Below are 17,319 nucleotides of genomic sequence, written 5' to 3'. Positions count from 1 at the left end.
TGGCGGGTAAACACAGATATAATTAAAGTAATGTTTCACGCGAAAACAGAGATTTAAAACATTCGTTAAACGATGTTACAAAATCATAATGTTTAGATCTTACTTTGTTTGGGTTCATTAGGTATATAACTATATATATAGCCTTCTCTGTTAAAGAAATGAGTCCCCGAGACGACAAGCGAGATTAAGGGACTAGAGTAAAGCTGCCTCTAGTGTCTGACTACCGTACGTCTAAAATCTAGTCGGTTTTGACATACCGGAGGCGTAGTTCGCAATAGATATCAAAACCTTACCGCTAAGAACGACTTCTTTAATACGTGAGAAGTGTAAAATGTATCTTTCAGAATCCCGTGGTATGAAGAAAATGGCTATGGGAATGATGCCACTTATCTTCCACGTAGGAGCCACGTCGACCTGGATGATATTGACTACGATTCTAGCGGCGAAATCCGTGTTTATTGGTATCATCTTACTCGTGTGCAAGATTGCTGTTAGTGCAGCCAAGGTAGGCCTAAGTTTACGCCACATTGGTTTAGTAGTTCGGTAGATCAAGAGGTCTCAGGTTCAATTTTCGAGTGATCCATAAGTGCTGTCTCGGGTGTAGGGGCGGATCTACTTAAGGGCTTTTTCGGTTGCAGCCCAAGGCCCCCAGTACCCACAGAAAATTAATAGGCTATATTTTAAATAATGAGTAAGTTAAGTAATGCGCCTGATCGCGGTATTAGCAAGTCGGACCTTAGTCTCTTCGGGCTATGAGGATCATAGATAGAACTGTTCTACAATTTTTCTTTATATTTGCTGAACTTTAATATTTATTCTTATAGTTTCCTTGAGGCTGATTTTAACATCTTTGACAGAATCAAATCTTATTTCATTTAGTACAGCTGATATGAAAGCCAGTCAAGACGTATAATCTGAACTTGTATTTGTAATTATTATTGTTTTCGAGCTTTATTCCCCTTTTTTGGGACTTTCTTTCTATCTGCGCTTTTAACATTCGCTCTAACGGGGAAAGAAACCATAAGTCAATGGCGCGTGTCAGGCAGAAGAGGCCTACTCACCTACTTGCCTATTAGATTGACAAATGATGTTGAAACGGATATAAAAATCTGAGGCCCAGACCTACTGATTTATATTCTTTTATCTTAATTTTATTTAAAATAAGTTGTATTAAATAAACTTCCAAAAAATACATAAACTGTGACGATCCCTCGTAATTACGTGCGCGTGCGCTTAATTACAGAGAAAACAGGCGTTGTTAAATGCACGTGGCTATTTATTTTATTCCAGATTGGATCTTTCTTCACAACCTTAAAAGCACATTCTGGTCAAGGTCACCACCACGAGTGGGCGTGGTCGCCACCGCATGAGCATCATGGTAATTCTTTATTCTCTTGAATAATTACCTACTGATTAAACCTTTCACCTTATTGACAGTCAATCATCACCTACAACCATGATAATTTTACCATGAAGAGTGTTCAGAGGAGTTGTTCGTATTGATACCTGCAGCTGAGTTTCATCAGATCTCGAGGCGGGATACGACTGAGCGTTATTTCAAGCAGTTTTTCTGAACCAATTCGACAAGGAAGAAAAGAGTGTACGAATTAAAATGCCGGTAACGCACTTGCGAGCTCTCTGGCTTTGAGTGTCCAGGGGCAAAAAAATATTTATAAATTAATAGAAGTTTCCAATCCACTAACAATTCTGTCAATTGTTCGAACCGTCAAGTAGGTCATTATTTAATAGATTTATTTCAAAAATTCAAAACATTACTGTATATAATACATTTATAAGGGCTCAAATTGAGTACATGAGCCCAGAGAAGATTACAAAATTAAAACCGCTGTCCAATGGCGCCGTGCAATTGGCATAATAATGAATATTTTACGAAAATTATATTGTCATTTGTTAATAAGAAAAAAGTTCTATAAATATATTTAGTTTGATAAATAATATTGGTAGATATGTCGCTTAATAATTCAAATAACAGCCTTTTAACTAAACAGCGGGTTAAAATATATTAGGCCGTAGCGTTTGTAACAACACTTAATAAGGCCCTCTGGCCTTCACTGAGGCATAAATAAGAGGTAAAACATCTAACAAAAAATATTTCTTTAAAAATTAAATTGCTTGAGACAGTCACAGCTAAATTCACATTATAATGGGCATTACTCTTCCATTGTACTTGTTGGTTACCATTAAACACCGTGAATATTGTGGTTTGCCGACGCTACATTGACAGTTTGAAGAGTTTCGTTTCGAGTTTGACAGTGGCAGAAAGTGGAACTAAATTTAAATTAACAGGCAAGGCAAGTAATAAAACGTCATTGTTCCAAGTCTGCCTATCTGCCGCTAGTGAAACACGGCTGTTAAGTTAAGAGGCTAGGCTGTTGATTGAAGGCTAATAAAGCTGGCTGCGACAGGTACACAAGAAAATAATTAAAATTAAAAAAAGGCTACTGTTTTATTTGTTTTGCCTCGTAGTTTCTCTCACATTCGCTTCGAAACTGAATACTGTAATAAATTTAAGTTAATATCTACTGTATTAAGGCGTACGAAAACAAAACACGACTTTTTCTTTTTTTTTACGTAGTCACAGATTAGTATCATAGTTAAAAGAATTGTGCACTATGGCTGTTTTCAAATCGTACTGGTGAGCCGGAGTAACTTTTTAATATAATTTGTTTTTGCAGGATATAGAAGTTTAAATGAGATCAGTGCGTAACATATCACAAATATTGGCTCACCAGGTACGTCTTCATAACGTAATTGTATGTAATTAATAAAAAAAGTCCTTAAAGATTTTACGTTTTTCATAATCATAGATTAAGAACTGAATTAAGTAAAAGAGTGAACGAGACACAAGATAGAGAAGCGACACACAAGATAATTCAATATGTGACAAAACATTGATTCAAACTTTGATTAAAAGTGATCAAATTGGCAAATAAACAGCAAGTTTTTTTTTCAGGTCCCGTTTATGAATTGGGTCATGGCTGGGGCGAAACGTCACACAAATCGATGCCCACTGAATATTCGGAGTATCAAGTCGATAAAAAATCAAGAATAGGATAAATTGCTGAATCCATTAATAAAATGCATTAATTTATAAATAATTTATTTCACAATAAAATTTTCTACAAAATTGGACGGATATTTATTACAAAAATATAAAAATAACAACACCATACACAAAGTGTTTAAAACACAGAACACAGTTTTGCAACAATATAAAAATAACCAATAAAAGTATTAAAAAAATTAAAGCCAAAATTGTGATCTCATTTTGTCATATCACAGAAACGAACTTAACTAAAAAAATAAATTGCTTTCGGTACTCTTAATAAATTATATCACAAATGGACGGAATGACTTGCATTATAATTCATTATTTTCTAACATGCTGTCTTTTTCTAAAACTATCACGAGAAAGAGAGACAGATATAGTCAAAGACAACTCCAGAGATTCTGTTCTCGCTGTCCAATTTACATTGTAATAGATAGACTAGAAAGCCAATTACAAAAAGTAAAGCACCTAAAGTAAACTATAAGTTTGTAATGAAATCGTTAATGGTATATGGCAACCACGTACAATATTAGGTACCTAAATTGCGCTTAAAAACTGTAAAGTTTAAGAAATAACCTAGAAATCATAAGTCAAGGTCAGATAACCGTCTAAAGCATACACCTAAAAATATACAAAGAGTAATCAAAATCGAATCGCTCACTAAACCAAGAACATTATTCGAAAACCAGCTATATTTAACCTTTTTCCTGCTCAACCTCCTTTTGTCAACATTTAATTTTTTCGGCCAGGATTCAAAATTCGAAGGAACGCTCTGACACTGGCCGTCGAACCATTTGCGCGCGAAACCGCTTGACGATTTCGCTTGAATACAGACGTCAAGTTTGCCGCCTTTTTGCAGCGCTGTCTTGAAGTTGTCATCTATGGCTATCGTCAAAAAGCGGAGGTTGTAGGCGACATCTTTGTTGTAGTACAATGTATTATTTTGATCGCGAATAAATAAATAGAAATCGGCAACATCATCTGTTGACAGTATGAACCAATGGACGTAAATTGAAGATTGAGAACTGAAAAGTAATATTTTAATAAGAGTCATACAAACTTCGGTTACCGTAACTAAAAATGTTGGTTAAATAAAATAACATCAGTTTTTAGGTTATCTATATTGTCATTAATTAGGATAAGTCATATTAGATTTAAAAACGGCTAAGAAATACTAAACTTTGAAAAGAGATTTTAAAAGCGTAAAAGATACTTACTATTGAATATCTCTAAACGCCAAATCCGGTTCAGTATTAAACATATATTCATTGCCATACTCCTTCATTTTATCCATTAGCTCAATGTTGCCAGCGCATAACAACCTTTCTTCGTCTATGCTCATGAAACTGACATTTTCCAAAGATGGCGGCTCGGCACAGATTATATTATTGTACTTAGTTTCTTTAGCGAGACTGGATTTTGGTAATTTATTTAAGTAGTGCTTCAGTGGCCTTGTGAAGCAGTCGCATTTTAATTTATTATCTGCAAGAAGAATAAATGAAACTATATGGCCGTGTGTTTGAACCAATAATACCGGAAATCAATGGATTGTTCAAAATCAAAAATCACAACTCAAAAATTTGTATGAACAAAATCAGCTAAATTAAAAAGAAAAAAGGTTACATGTGTATAAATATTTTTTAACTATCTATTACTAACCAGCTCCACAGATTTGTGTCTGAAATAAATGTTTTACTAATAACATACCTTCAAAATAAACCTCCAATCCGTGTTCGATAAATTTCATCAACTCCGGGTAAAAACTCGTCAGGACATTGTGACGTACGTCCAATACTCTAAGATTTTGTGCTTTAGCGATATTGTCTATGGGCAGAACTGCCAGAGAGTTATTCTGAAGATAGAGGTGGGTTATATTCTGTGGTAATTGGAATTTTGAGTCAGCTGAAAAATACATTAAGATCTTCTTAGACCACAGATGTAGCAAATACTAATAATTACGAAACTAAGACAGCTTAATATAGAAATGTATTAGTGTGAACGGGACAGAGAATAATTTTGTCTTTGTTTATTTAGATGATATTTTTTCATTCGACCTCAATAACTGAAGCCAGAGAAACTGTGAGTGATGTCCAAATAAAAAAAATCTTACCCGTCCTCGACACTAAATCTTTGAGTTGGTTGTTGGAGACATCTAGAACTTCCAGAGACGTAAAATTACCGAGGACATCTGGAATAAAGGAAAGTAATGAAACAGGGCTCCAGGTTTCTGTATCATGATCGTTTATTAATCTGATAGGCGAGTAGGTCATCAGCCCCCTGCGCCTGAAAGAAAGTTCATTGGTGGTGCACAGCCGAGGATCAAACCTACGACCTCAGGGATGAGGGATGAGAGTTCGCACTCTGAAGCCACTAGGCCAATGCTGCTGTGTTCGATTCATACCGAATAATATAATATATATTTTTTTACAAACATACATATACATCTTTACAATATTAATACATTTAATATGAGAAAAATATATATTATGATAAAATTTTTCGATACTTACTGCTACGTATATCATTGATATAATTTCCGGATAAATTCAATTTCTTAACTTTCTTCGCTCCGATAGTTAGATCCAAAGTTAAAACTGGTATCTCATTATGACTCAGGTCGATCTCTAACAGTCTGTAAGGGATCCAGGGGCTGGCAGGGAACATTTTCTTTGACAGAAATCCTATACGATTGTGGCTTAAATTTATCTGGAATTAACAACTAATAAGGAGAATGTCTACTCGTTAATCAAATTCACTTTATAAATTTTCGTAGGAACTAATTCCGGAGAAAATAATTTGAAAGAAACACAGTTTTTTAATAAAAAAAATACAATAACTGTATTATATAAAAATAAAACATGCACATTATATATTATATATATATATATATACCATTTCAATCGACAGACAGTCATCCAAGAGACCATGTGTTTTATTGTCTATTTTCTCCAAATTGTTATGAGATAGATCCAATTTTCTAAAAAAAAAAAAATTATGATTGTTTTCATTTTGTTACAATTATTAACCAATATATATATATACAGGGCGTCCCAAAGTTACGGAACATGAAGGTAAATTACCTTAAGAGTATTTTACTGAAAGAAGACTTATTGTAAATAAATTAAAAAAAATGCTCATAACTTAAAAACTTGAATGAATAAATGAATATATTTTAACCTACCTCAACGCAACCAATCCCTTAAAAGCCTCATTCGGTATTTTCTCTAATAGGTTTCCTTGGAGCGACAAGTCGAGCAGCTGCTGCATCCCATCAAACGATCGTGGTTCGATATCGGCCAACTTGTTGTACGACAAGTCGAGTTTAAAAGTCGTTGGCAAATTACCGAAAGCGGATTTCGTTAGGGACGTAAGTTCGTTGTACTGAAAATGTTTTAACCGGTCTTTAAAGAAACGAGGTTATTAATTCGACATGTTTTTTTGACTCCTACTTGCGTCCAATGTTTCCAATCCACTTATTTTTTCCCCAAATAGTTCGGTTTTAACTTAGTAAGTCTTAATTAACCGTGATCATAGGCAAACCGCACAAAATTTACCTGTAAATACAAATATTGCAAGCTCGTCAACGTGTTCAGAGCCTCCCAAGGCGTCCTAGTCAACCCGTTGGCCGACAGATCCAGCGACTGGAGTGTCAACAAACCAGAAAAAGCGTCGTGCGTCAACTGGTCACCCAACATGTTGTGCGACAAGTTGAGCCGTAGCAACGCGTTCATTGTTGGCCACGTGTTAATACGAATCTCAGTCAAATTGTTGTGAGCCATGTTTAATTCCCTGAAACGATAATGTAAAAACTATTTCTATATAAGTTATTTGCAATTGATTGACCACAAATAGTAGTTGTACTATCCGCTTCCACTTCGAAGCACAAGTATGAAAGTCATCGTTACGTGTATAGCGGAGTCCGTAATGGGTCCGTTCCGCTCAAACAAAAATATGGTGATTACAGGTGGAAACTAACACACACACTGACACACACATAACGCCGATATTTCTGGTCGTTAAGTCTACTTCAAAACATGAAAAAAATACTGCAAAATTTAAAAAAAAAACTGATAATTTTTTCCTCACGAACAACACCAAAATATATAAATGTTTACACCAAATATACATATTTATGACTTATACCTACCGAATATATAAAAAAAAATATTAAAAATCGTTTAAGCAGATCGGATTTCAGTATCAAAAGCACCGACACTAAAATTAATATACAAAGATTTAAAATAATGAATGCATCTAGTCTAGTTTCTGTACATAATATAATAAAAAAAAATATTTATATATGTATATGTAAGAAAGTACTTCGAGAAACTTTAATTATTTTAAATAATACAGAAGATAAAATCTTTTTTTTTATATAATATTTAACTCTAAATTAAATTAATATTGAAAAAAAAACTTACCCCAGACTAATAGGTATTTGAAAGATCTTCTCTAAGTAATTATGACTAATATCGAGCAGTCGACAACTGGCCAATTTGGCGAGACTGCCCCTCGACACATCGACCAACTGGTTGTGCGACAGATCCAGCTCTAGGACTGTAGGAATAGTACCAAAAGTGGCCGGCTTTATTTGTACCATCGAATTGTGGCTTAGGTATAGATATCTGTCAATAAAATACAGTCCTGTACAAGGCCATTGATAAAGGTTATGTTGATTTCAATCCCGATTCAAACTCTGGTGAGTCTACACAATAGTACGTACTGGCGTACGGCTCATAACCCTTAGGGGGCTTCGAAGCCTACTAAATCTTGTTCTGTGAATAATTATAAGTAATCTTACGGCTGTACAAATCCAAAACAGATTACATTGTTGAATAAAATATACGATACAGAAAACATAAGTACAGAAAACATAAGTACAGAAAACATAAGTACAGACAACATAAGTACAGAAAACATAAGTACAGAAGTAAGAAGTGAAACTTCTTTATGACCTTTTTTTCCCAAAAAATGATCTACTATATGCAACTTTACAGTTTTGGTTAAATAAAGTTAAATTAGATAAAGTTTAACAAAAGGCTTTTATTATCATAGACACGAATACAAATAATACAATTATTAAATTTTACCTTATTACTACTAAGATTATTACAGAATTTCATTAATTGTAGTAGAATTATTACTATCATTGTTATCGTTATTATATATTTTTGTTATTAATGGCTTCGAATCTCTTAGAATCCACCGTGGTAGGGACAATAAAAAGATGGCGCGTAACGGGAAAATGTGACGCGTAACGGAATAATGTGACGCGTAACCATAAAATACGAAGGTATTTTTTTTAAAAACGCCTATAAAGAAGATTCATTAAAAAAAATTAAACAATAAACAAACGACAACTGTAAGGGCGTGCTACACACCTTAATACTTTATTAAAAATTGTTACTACTGCTAAATAAAGTCTTAATAAACCCGCCTGTACTAAATTTTATAATTAAAAGTAAAAAAATACCTCAAAGAGAACAAATTCTGAAACACAGCATTGGATATTTCCTTCAAATTATTGTGTGACACGTCAACTGTGTGAAGTTCGTACAGTTTGGGGAACGCATTCCTCGGTATCACTTCGATTGCGTTGTGCGACGCGTTCATTATCCTTATACCGGTCATGTTGTGAATGGGGATCTGCAATTTTGAATGAACATTTTTTATTGGAGGGTAGGCCAGCCAAAGAAATGCCTATGTAGCGTTCCATGCGGCACTTGGCGATGTCAACATTGAAGTGGTGGAACCAGCGTGGTTTGTTTAGAATATGGCGGAAACAGGTTGTGCAATTCCGTGAATTCAGAGTGAAATTTAAAGAAGACTGAAAGGCCGGCAACTGAACGGCGATGGCCAAGACTTAAGAGTTGAGATTCAACATGTGAATCGCTTTACTTTTTGGTGAATTAAGTCATAATTATAATTTGATTCATAACGTTAGAAAATAAGTTAAATTAATTATAAATTTACATTTACTACCACTTCGCAAGTCAAGGCCGCAGAGCGTGAAAGAAGAACTGGCAAAAAACTTTCAGCCACTCTTTTTAACTAACTTTTGAGTCATACAAATTGTTTGAACTGGAGCAAATCAATCCCAACGATTAGGATTTAAGGACTACATACGCCTCAATTCCCAAGCCCCATAAAACCTTATTAGATTAGACATTATCTTTTCATTGTTGCTTTTGTAGATAAGGGAGCGTTCAAGTATTACGTAACGAATTGGGGGGGTAAAACCTCCTTTTGTAAAACGTTACGATGCGGGGCGGGGATTGAATTACGCATTATTGTTAATATAATTTTTCTTTTTCCAGTACTTTACACCACATAATGGTAAGTTTTAGGTATAAAGAGTCACTGGGGGTGGTCACGAAACGTTTTACTATTGGATACAGAAACGTTATGGCGTTTCATGGGGGGGGGGGGGGGCTTGACAAAAATCTCCAAAAATTGCGTGACGTAATACTTGAACGCTCCCTAAGTAGGCGATAGTTAAGAGCCTACTATTGTTTTGCTGTAAATCGAACTTAGGAATTAAATTAAATGCAGTTTTAATTTAAATCATTAAATTATTTTAGTGTTGCCATTGCATAGCAGTTATAATTCACCTGTCCAAAGTCTGTGAACTGATTATACGATACTTGAAATTCAAATGCGTACGTATTTTCATCGAAAGCACTTTTATCAATTTCCGTCAAATTATTATAACTTAGGTCCAGCAGGGTCATGTTGTTGCAATTTTGAAACGCTCCAGGCTCGATGCTCGTCAGTTCGTTGTGCGAAATATTCACGGTAGCCAAATACAGGTCGGTGAACGCTTGTTTTTCTATTAATTTAATTTTGTTTTCTGCTAAATTTATTATCTGAAATAAATTTAAAAAAAAATGTAACATAATTAAGAAAACACTTTTTAAACGGATTGAAGCTGTGTATAATTGTAAATTTTTAATAATTTCTATATAAATAATCGGATTTTTTTTAAATTATGTAAATAATTATAAGTTTTTAATAATAATACATAGCTTCAATCCGTTTAAAAAGTGTTTTCCTTATGTGTAAAAGCTATGTTAACAAAAGACAATACTAAATGGAACATAATCTCATTATATAAATTAATTATATTTTATTAGATTTAATTCTCATACAAGACAGCGTAGCCTTTTAACTACCGGCCTGATAGATATTCAATCTGTTGATCTAACAGCTAGGCAGATAGGCAGACTTGGATCAATGACGTTTTATTACTTGCCTTGCCTGTTAATTTAAATTTAGTTCCACTTTCTGCCACTGTCAAACTCGAAACGAAACTCTTCAAACTGTCAATGTAGCGTCGGCAAACCACAATATTCACGGTGTTTAATACTAACCAACAAGTACAATGGAAGAGTAATGCCCATTATTATGTGAATTTAGCTGTGACTGTCTCAAGCAATTTAATTTTTAAAGAAATATTTTTTGTTACATGTTTTATCTTTTTTTATTTCTGCCATATAATGACTCTTTCGTATGAATGGCCTAAACATTAGCCGTTCATTAAATGTTTATAACAAACGCTACGGCGATATATATGTCACAGCCAACTAGCTTAATTAGCCGTTCAATTAACAGCCTGGCCTTTTAACTCGGCCGTTTAACTAGCGGCCTGAATGAGATACAGCAGTTCCCAGGCTGACAGCAAAATTTTGTGCAATAAAACAGAAATTTCTCATATTCACCTCAGCATATTTGACCTGCTGGAACATCTGGAAGTCAACTTTGGTGATAAGGTTTCTCGCCAGGTCAACAGTTCCTATACGAGTGACAGCAGAAAATGTGCCGCGACCTACGTCCGATATCTGATTGTCTTGGAGATAGACACGTCTGTAAACAAATGAATGAATTTTGATTGAGTAAAGATTGTAAATGTTTAGTATAATTAACTCAAAATTTTATAGAGATTTCGGATTCGGATTAATTTATATTCCTTTTTATATACAATACCCTCCAGACTTGATTTACATAAAAACACTATCTCTAAGACTAATAAAATGACAAACACAAAGTGACAACTGACAGAACGTTTGACATGCACAGAGCACGATGACATTACATAATTTTAAAAATAAAATTGTTATTGTCAATTTAATTATTACTACTCAATTTAAACCGGTGGTGTTCTTCAATCAAAATTATGATAGATAAAGAGGCAATCAGACAAATGCAGTTTTTTTTAAATGCACTCACCTCAAAAACCGCATACCACGGAAGCTATTGGTGTCCAACTTCTTAATCTTATTATTGTCCAAATGTACCACTTTTATTACTGTATTCCTTGCAAACATGCCCCTGTAATATAATAACATTAATTAATGCCTGAATCACTTATTCTCGATAAGGTCTCGATTCTAAATACGTAATAAATTGTTAAATTAATATTTATTATTCTTCTTATCCGGTAAACTCTTGACAGAGCGGTCGTAATTGCTATGTAGTAGTAGTATTCGAAGGGGCAGATGTGACGCTTCACGAAGTTTCACCTGCTGCACTCTTTGAGTGAACTTCCTACGGCACACTTGATCTGGTCAGTCCAACGAGTAGGTGACCTTCCGCGCGGGCTAGTGCCTTCCACCTTCCCTCGGACAAAACGGTATATGGTCTGATCACCACGTCGAGATACGTGTCCGAAGAATGTAAGGATGCAAGATTGTACTCTTGAGAACAGACGCTACTTCAAGACGTTTGTACGAAACCACAAGCCTTCCCCTCCAGCACCACATCTCGCAAGGACCACGTATCAGCCACATATAGCCATATATATATATAGGGAATATAAATGTCTTGTGTGTTGATTAAAATTAATATTATGTGAAATTTTATTTTCGGCTTGTAATGGATATTTTTTTTCTAATATGTATCTGTGGCCATAGGTCAGAATATGATAAAAGCAATTTCATTACTTTACAGGACAAGCAATTAAAGATATCTTGAAGGTACTATTGAAACATGAAACACTCGATTCATTAATAAGTAATACTGAGAAAAAATGTACATTGTCAAAGCAAAATTGTCAATGTCTGATCTATGACCACAGGTAAATAACTATATTATCAGAGAGTAACATGAAATATAACATAGTTTGGTTAACGAGGCGACACTCACGCCAGCAATAGATGTGGTAAGATTTCTATTGAGGTAGAACTATTTGTTTGTACACTGGCTGAGTTCACAAGAGCTGGTAGGTATCTTATTAGATCTAGGTTCATATATTTTTTCATGTATTTTTAATTGTAGTAATAACTTTAAAGTTAGAATAACTATGTGCGAAATACATAATTATATAAACTAAAATAAGATATCCGAAGCGTCAACGCAAATGTTACCAAAACTGAACGAATTTTTTTTTACAGCCTCTCTAAGTTTGTTATAGCTATGTCAAGGTCGATTTTAGATACTATGTTCGAATAAAAGATTTTTTTTGGTATTTGACAGTCGAAATCGAGATTACATTGACTAAAAATGTGAAATGCTTTTTAATTAACATATACTGACATTTCTTAAGGGTCGAATCGAATGAGAAAAAATATTGTTTTAGAAAGTTTTTGATCCAAATACCGAATCTGAATTTTAAATTAACAAAGTTTAATTTAATGGCTACATTATAACATACGACCTATTTGTGGAAACCGTAGCCACAAATTATTTTAAGCTTAAAACAACTTTCTGTAAAATATATATGATCTTCTAACGTAATTTCTAGCAATTAATGTAAACTGATATAGAGTTACTATTTAGTATTTTTATTCTATATACATTTTTATAAATTGCATTAGGGTGACCTGTAATAAAAATTTTCAACAAACATATATAGTTACAACTTACCTAGGTATATCAGGCAACTGATTATGACTAGCATTACACCACCCGAGTTTTGTCAAGTCTCCGATATTGCTTCCATCTAACTTCGTTAAATTATTATAACTGAAAATAAAAATACGATAATTCCTGTGGCGCCTATATGGGTCTCAGATAGCATTAGTTTCTTTGGTAATTGTTATATTCCTTCTGTGCCCGACACATGTCATAATGCGATTGCAAGAATACGGTACGAAAATATTATGGCGGGAAACTTCGTATGTCCTGCCACAGATAATGGCGTGCAAATTTATCTGACATAATTAAAATTAATTATGACACAGTGATATAATTAAAATTATTATTTCACTACATTATCACATTATTACAATATATTGTTACCTAAAAAATAATATTAATTATACAGTATCATTGTATTGTCTTTTGTTAACATAGCTTTTACACATTTTAAGAAAACACTTTTTTACCGAATGAAGCTATGTATTATTAACTTATTATAAACTTATAATTATTTTACATCATTTTAAATTTTTCCGACGTTTAGCGTGCTGTACATCATCTTTTAGTCGATATCAACTCCGGGGAAATAAATACAGATAACACAACTTTATCTACAGCTGTGATACTTTTGACATTCAACACCTTTTATCTTCGGACACCGTGACCAAGCAAGCGGAACGTCGGAAATTTTTAAAATGACCAATTTGTGTTATGCATGTTTTTTTTCCTTTTTAATAATTAAATTAAATAAATACCCAAAGAAAGGCGTTGAAATTATACATTAAATTAACAGATACTTTTATTTTAGTTATTTCCTTACCTTAAATCCAGTACCTCCGCCTCCCTCAATCCTTTAAATTGGCTTCTCTTCAAAGTTACTAAGCGATTGCCATGCAGATCCAACGTTCTTAGCTTCTTCAAATGCTTTAAATTAAATGTGAAATGTCTAAATTATAAAACTTATTAAATATTTATAAATTGGAGAATTTATTCCCAAAACCCTCATAAAAGTATTAGCTTAGTAAACATTCTATGGAAAAAATATTGAACACAAAGTATTACCTGTAAAGCATCAGGTGATATATCTGATATTAAACCATTAGTTAAATGCAGTTTTTCTAATTTACCAACAACCATACTGTTAGCAAATATATCCTTTCCAAGAGACTTAATCTTGTGTCCGTCCAATGATAATATCGACAAATTGCCTAGAATCTGGAATTAGATGAATTAAATATTATTGCGATTATCATCAAAATAAAAGGACTCTCAGACACCATCATTTTTAAAATCCAACCAGTCTTTCATTCTTAGTGCATCAAAAAATAATCAAAGTATACTTTCCAATATCTGATCACTATACAAATTGTAATAATTATTTGTATCATACCTGAAAAGCCTCTTTAGGAAACTCCTCAATATTTGTATTTTTAATATACAACTGCTGTAGTGTCCTATTTACACCAGCAAATGCATATTGATCAATGGTCTTGATTGGAGTATCTATTATATGTAAAACTCGCACTGTTGATCGGTGTAAGAGAGGACCAAACAGATTCGCTATAAAAAAAAGTTTGTTGGTGGTTATGTGATAATATTTTTTTTTATGTAAAAGGAGGCAAACCTGATGTTAAGTGATACCGCCGCCCATGGACACTCACAATGTCAGAAGAGTCGGAAGTGCATTGCCGGGTCTGGCTGGGACTACAACTCTCAGATTTAGTTGTTAAGTACAGTAGGTTTTTGATGATAAAATGTACTTTTTTACTAATCAGGCATGGGAACCATTGAGTACCTTTATAGATACCTGTGTATAATGTAATTTAAATAGTTACATCTTTTCCGTTTATTTTTAATTAGCAATATACTGCAATTATTTACTGTTAAGCATATTAAAATGATAAATGAAACTTATTTCGAAACTAATGACAACATATAGAGAGAGAGTGATGAAAAAAATATAACAATGTCAAATGTAAGAGGTCAAACCAGACTAGCCTTGAAATTTTATTAGATAAAACTGCATAACATTTACTAAGAGGCTGGCAAAATGGCCAGGGCTCTTACCTTGATGTAAATACATATATTGGGTAATAGAAATTTATCAATCAATTATATATAATATATTATGTTACCCGTATCTTACATTCCACCACATAAGGTAGGCAAATACCTGACTAACTAGTTCAATAAGGTGTTTAAAACCCCAAATAAGGTTTATAAATATATAATCCTCTCCATTAAATCTTGGGAAATACTATCAACAACATTTGACATTGAGTCAAACCCAAAATCTTCGATTTATATTAGTGAAAGCCACAGTGGTAATAAAATTTGAAATTTCATTATATTGAATCACTAATATTATTGTTATCATGATAATTACTTACTTTTTTGAGATAGAGTCTTAATTATAAATCATTCAAAAAATTATATTGTTTATATATAAATAGATACAACTGCCATATTTTCTATTATAAGTAGTAAATACACAATGTTTACTTATCTACAAAACACAAAAAATACTGACATATTTTGCTCTCTTGCAACACCAATTGTTCTATTGGCAGGCCTAGGCCTGCTAAATTTCCCAAACCAACACTCATTACTGCCAACCCTGCATTTGAGCACCTTATAAACAATCCATCATCTGTCCCTTTCTCACACACACAGGGATAGATCAAATGTTTTTCTGTCTCTTTTGGACAGGTAAATCTTGGTCCAGGTGGAATGTATTCACTTTTTAAAATTGGAACTGTTATAGCTGCTAACACAAGGATGATCGCTAGTATTTCCATATTTACCTAAAATAAAAATGATTGCACATTACTAATAATAATTATTGCATTCTTATACATATTTGAATCCAAGTCAATCTTGAGAATGAACCATTTACTAATGTACAATAAATAACAATTAGGAAGAAAAGGTCATTTAAATTAAGTGAAACTTCTCAAACTTTTCATAAATTAGTTTGAAATGACCACCAATCAATTTAAAATAAATCCAACATATTTTTAATAGCATTTAAGGTTAAGTGAGTAGTGTATGCAATGTCACAGGATTTAATTCCTTTCTTTACTTAACTTTATTACTCCCCCTCTCATAGGGCATTCTGATAGATAGAAAGAAATCTTATTTTGAAGTAATAAACTGTTTATTGTCTTTTGTTAAAATATCTTTTACACTAACTTAAAATTAGAATTATGTAAATAACTATAAGTTTTAAAAATAATACATAGCTTTAATCCATTCAAAAAGTGTTTTTCTTAATAAACTGTTTATGTTATTTATTACTAGAAAGACACATATTTTAACAAAATCTTTATTTAAGGTTAACAAAATAACTACTACTAAACAACAACAATCAAAAGTTAAATAAGCTCATACTCTCAAGGTTAAATACAATAGGAAGTAGTAAGTAAAAATCACTAAGTATCCATAAAAACAAGGTGATCAGAGGAAAAGCAAGTTCTAGCACATAAAGACTCAAAAGCACGAAAGAATACTATATTACTATTAAAACTACTTTAACTTCCTGGTTTCTCTGACAAAGAAAAAGCTGATATTCAATAATTACAAAGTTGTTAACAAATAACTTTCACTTATACAATGACTCATAAGAAACTTACTGCAAAAAAATCGTGTAGAGGAGTGGAGGATATACAAATCAAAGATGCGATTTCCTTTTATTTTTTTGTTTTACACATTATAATAACACGAATATCACGCAGTTTAAAATTACACAAAACAAAATACTACACTCTATCAACGTTTAAGGCACACTAGTCACTAAAATCTAAAATCATAAATGACATTTGACAGAGACTGTTGACAGTTTTGGCAATAGAAGTAGAGGTACGCTGCCTACAGGTAAGAAAACTCTTCACAGTCTTTACCACGTTGGAACTCGAACGACGACTAGCAAAAGATGACTTGTAATTTTATGACATTGATGTATAAAAATGTCTGATTGAAAATTATGTACGAAAGTATTCCGATCTTTTAACAAGGATTTAGAAAGAATTTTTCAAAATGCCAACAAAGAAAACTAAACGTCCCGTTCACAAAATACGCTGTGATGAAATTGAGGGTGAACGGTTTCACGCACCAACCGAAGATGTCATGCAACACAACTGGTGGGAGGTATTTTGTTTCCCATACATTTTGTGTGGTCGTCTTTGGGATTGCTTCGTCTCTCTCTGCTCAGGGACCAATCAATGCCTTGTCTACTGGATGGTCATTCAATGGATTGTTTGTAAAATTACTAAATTGACAACTCCAGATGCAATTATATTTCCATACTATTTTTATATGTTCTGCCAAGTCATACTACTTACACTTTTTTTTGTTATGCTGTGGATTTGGTTTGGAAAGAGCGTGCTTATTCCATA

The 17,319-nt window shown here is 33.1% G+C and overlaps 1 protein-coding gene and 1 long non-coding RNA gene across 3 annotated transcripts; one reads left to right on the top strand and one right to left on the bottom strand.

The window, feature by feature from the left end:
* The first annotated feature begins 328 nt into the window (after positions 1–328).
* LOC123717257 lies at positions 329–3,135 on the top strand. The gene is made up of 4 exons (XR_006754785.1): positions 329–505; positions 1,291–1,378; positions 2,697–2,753; positions 2,975–3,135. It is a non-coding gene; the product is annotated as an uncharacterized LOC123717257 (long non-coding RNA).
* On the bottom strand, positions 3,111–16,699 carry LOC123717256 (protein artichoke). 2 transcript variants are annotated; one of them, XM_045673153.1, is made up of 19 exons: positions 16,558–16,699; positions 15,456–15,729; positions 14,316–14,485; positions 13,988–14,140; positions 13,746–13,849; positions 12,932–13,030; positions 11,297–11,398; positions 10,789–10,933; positions 9,682–9,936; positions 8,544–8,716; positions 7,492–7,695; positions 6,625–6,859; positions 6,252–6,451; positions 5,963–6,047; positions 5,581–5,776; positions 5,181–5,258; positions 4,778–4,972; positions 4,288–4,552; positions 3,111–4,095 (listed from the first exon to the last, which is right to left on the bottom strand). In XM_045673153.1, the coding sequence occupies exons 2-19, from the start codon at positions 15,721–15,723 to the stop codon at positions 3,654–3,656; spliced, it is 3,369 nt and encodes a 1,122-aa protein (XP_045529109.1). In that variant the 5' UTR covers positions 15,724–15,729; positions 16,558–16,699; the 3' UTR covers positions 3,111–3,653. The 2 variants fall into 2 exon arrangements, with proteins under 2 accessions (XP_045529109.1, XP_045529110.1); XM_045673154.1 differs by lacking the exons at positions 3,111–4,095; positions 4,288–4,552; positions 4,778–4,972; positions 5,181–5,258; positions 5,963–6,047 and having other exon boundaries at positions 5,651–5,776.
* Between the last annotated feature and the right edge of the window lie 620 nt (positions 16,700–17,319).

This window comes from Pieris brassicae, chromosome 12 (genome assembly GCF_905147105.1).
Source record: "Pieris brassicae chromosome 12, ilPieBrab1.1, whole genome shotgun sequence".
Taxonomy (NCBI): Eukaryota; Metazoa; Arthropoda; class Insecta; order Lepidoptera; family Pieridae; genus Pieris; species Pieris brassicae.
This window is presented reverse-complemented; position numbering and strand designations above follow the sequence as displayed.

Excerpts from the sequence above, each read along its gene's own strand:
- LOC123717256 (XM_045673153.1), bottom strand. The coding sequence starts at position 15,723 with ATGGAAATACTAGCGATCATCCTTGTGTTAGCAGCTATAACAGTTCCA. Across the intron at positions 14,141-14,315 it reads TTCCTAAAGAGGCTTTTCAG|ATTCTAGGCAATTTGTCGAT; the intron begins GTATGATACAAA and ends ATCTAATTCCAG. Across the intron at positions 5,777-5,962 it reads ACTGTCTGTCGATTGAAATG|ATAAATTTAAGCCACAATCG; the intron begins GTATATATATAT and ends TGTTAATTCCAG.